General features: G+C 37.2%; 1 protein-coding gene across 1 annotated transcript in view; it reads right to left on the bottom strand.

Moving 5' to 3' along the window:
* Positions 1-1,913, bottom strand: part of PHKG1 (phosphorylase kinase catalytic subunit gamma 1) — a 19,894-nt gene that overhangs the window by 9,652 nt on the left and 8,329 nt on the right. Inside the window, exon 4 of the mRNA XM_015815517.1 lies at positions 240-294. Coding sequence (XP_015671003.1) covers positions 240-294 — 55 coding nt within the window. The remainder of the gene's footprint in view (positions 1-239; positions 295-1,913) is intronic.

A 1,913-nucleotide genomic window follows, 5' to 3' on the forward strand; every position in this document is an offset into this window, starting at 1 on the left:
ATTATTATTATTATTATTATTACCTCAGTGAGTATATTTCCACATAGATGATCCATCTACCAAGTCAAGTTGGCCAACAGATGACAGTTGACACCACTTTTCTAACTAAAGTTTTCAAACTGCTTTCCTGGCATGTACTATAGAAAGCACAAGGCAATCCCACCAGCCTAAAAAAGTCACTTTTTAAGGGTATATATTTGATATTTCCTCTTCCCCCCAAAAAGAACACTGGTACTTACAGATCAAACACCAGGAAGAAAAAGGTGTGAGATTCAAAGTTGTCCTTCAGCTGGACTGGAAACAAAACGGGATATTTTAGGAATGTGAAATAACATTGCAAATTTTCTTAAACACTAAGCAGGAATGGAAAGGTACTGAAGCACAGACCCCCTAGCTTCATTGCACAACCACACGGACTGTTCTGTCTTTCTGCAAGTGTTCCCTGGATCTTCTCTGTCCATACAACAGGAGCATAAGATGCTGCTGCTTTACCCTCATCTGGTCCATTCACCTATCCTAGCATTTTCCACTTTGACAAGAAGTGACTTTCTAAAATCTCTGGTTTTGAAAAACAGTAGAATCTGAACCTGAGACCTTGTAAAGTGTTGCATTGCCAAGCCGTTACCCCTCCTAATCACATACTTGTACTCCTCATGGATGGCTTCCTGATTTTATTCTTATATTTCTTTCATGTACAGAGAGACAATCCAAAATCACTGTTTTAACACCCAGTAAAAAAGATCCACATTTTTTATTATGTGCCACCAAGTAACCACCTAGATAGATATCTAGGTGGTTACTTGGTGGCACATAATAAAAAATGAGATCCATACAGTGGTGGGATTCAGATATGTGAACAACTGGTTCTCTGTGTGGATGCCGCTTTCAGAAGTCCATTCTGGGCCTGGGCAACAAAAAATTAGCTACCGGTTCTGCCGAAGTGGTACGAACCGGCTGAATCCCACCACTGGATCCATATTATTAAAGGATAATATTTGTAGCTCAGGGTTGAAATGAGGGGTCCTTGGTACTCTGTGCTTTGTTGTTTTCTTGCAGACATTTCATTACCCAAACTAGGTAACATTATCAGTGCTCCTGATGATCCATTAGCACTGATGATGTTACCTAGTTAGATAATGAAACTCCTTCAAGAAAACAACCAAGCTCAGAGAGAACCAATGACCCAAGATTCATATTATATATTCCCAGCTGAACTTAGGGGCTTACATATATTCTTCACTAAGTTTTGTCCCTGAGTGTATCCATTTCAACTCATGACAATGATGGAAAAAGGAGAAGGAGAAAGAAGACGAGGAGTTACTTAGGATGATTATCATCAGTCTCAGCTTCTGATGAGCTATTTAAACCACATTAGTAATATTTATTAATTTCATTTAAAAGACTGCCTATTATCCATCCAGAGGCAGTGTAGCAAAAAGTCATACCAAGTTAATTATTATCAAGGCATTTTGAGCAAGAACCTCCCACCATTTAAGGATATAATCTATGCACTCTTATCAAGAATTAAATTCCATTCACTTCAGCATTTCTGTTCAGACTTTGCCTTAAGCCATAATATGATTTCTTTGGCTTATAGCTTAAGAAGATGGGTGGATCCAACCAATGATAGTTTATTCAATAAGCAATTGTTAAACCATGATGGTACTTTGCAAATACAGTAAAGATTTATTTCTCAATAGACATGCATAGGATCTCCCTGTGAATTGTCACTGTCTCATTTTCTCTGTATTGAAGGAAATTACATTTGTGATCATTCATCATTATATAAGTAATCTACAATTAGATTAACAGTCAAAGACTGATGAAAATGTAATAATTGAACTTCTAACCAAAAACCTAAGAATTATTAAGCTAGCAAGATAGAGGCAGTCCCAAGCAGGGTATTTTTTTTT

The sequence above is a fragment of the Protobothrops mucrosquamatus genome, unplaced genomic scaffold (genome assembly GCF_001527695.2).
Source record: "Protobothrops mucrosquamatus isolate PMUCROS unplaced genomic scaffold, P.Mucros_1.0 scaffold_102, whole genome shotgun sequence".
Taxonomy (NCBI): Eukaryota; Metazoa; Chordata; class Lepidosauria; order Squamata; family Viperidae; genus Protobothrops; species Protobothrops mucrosquamatus.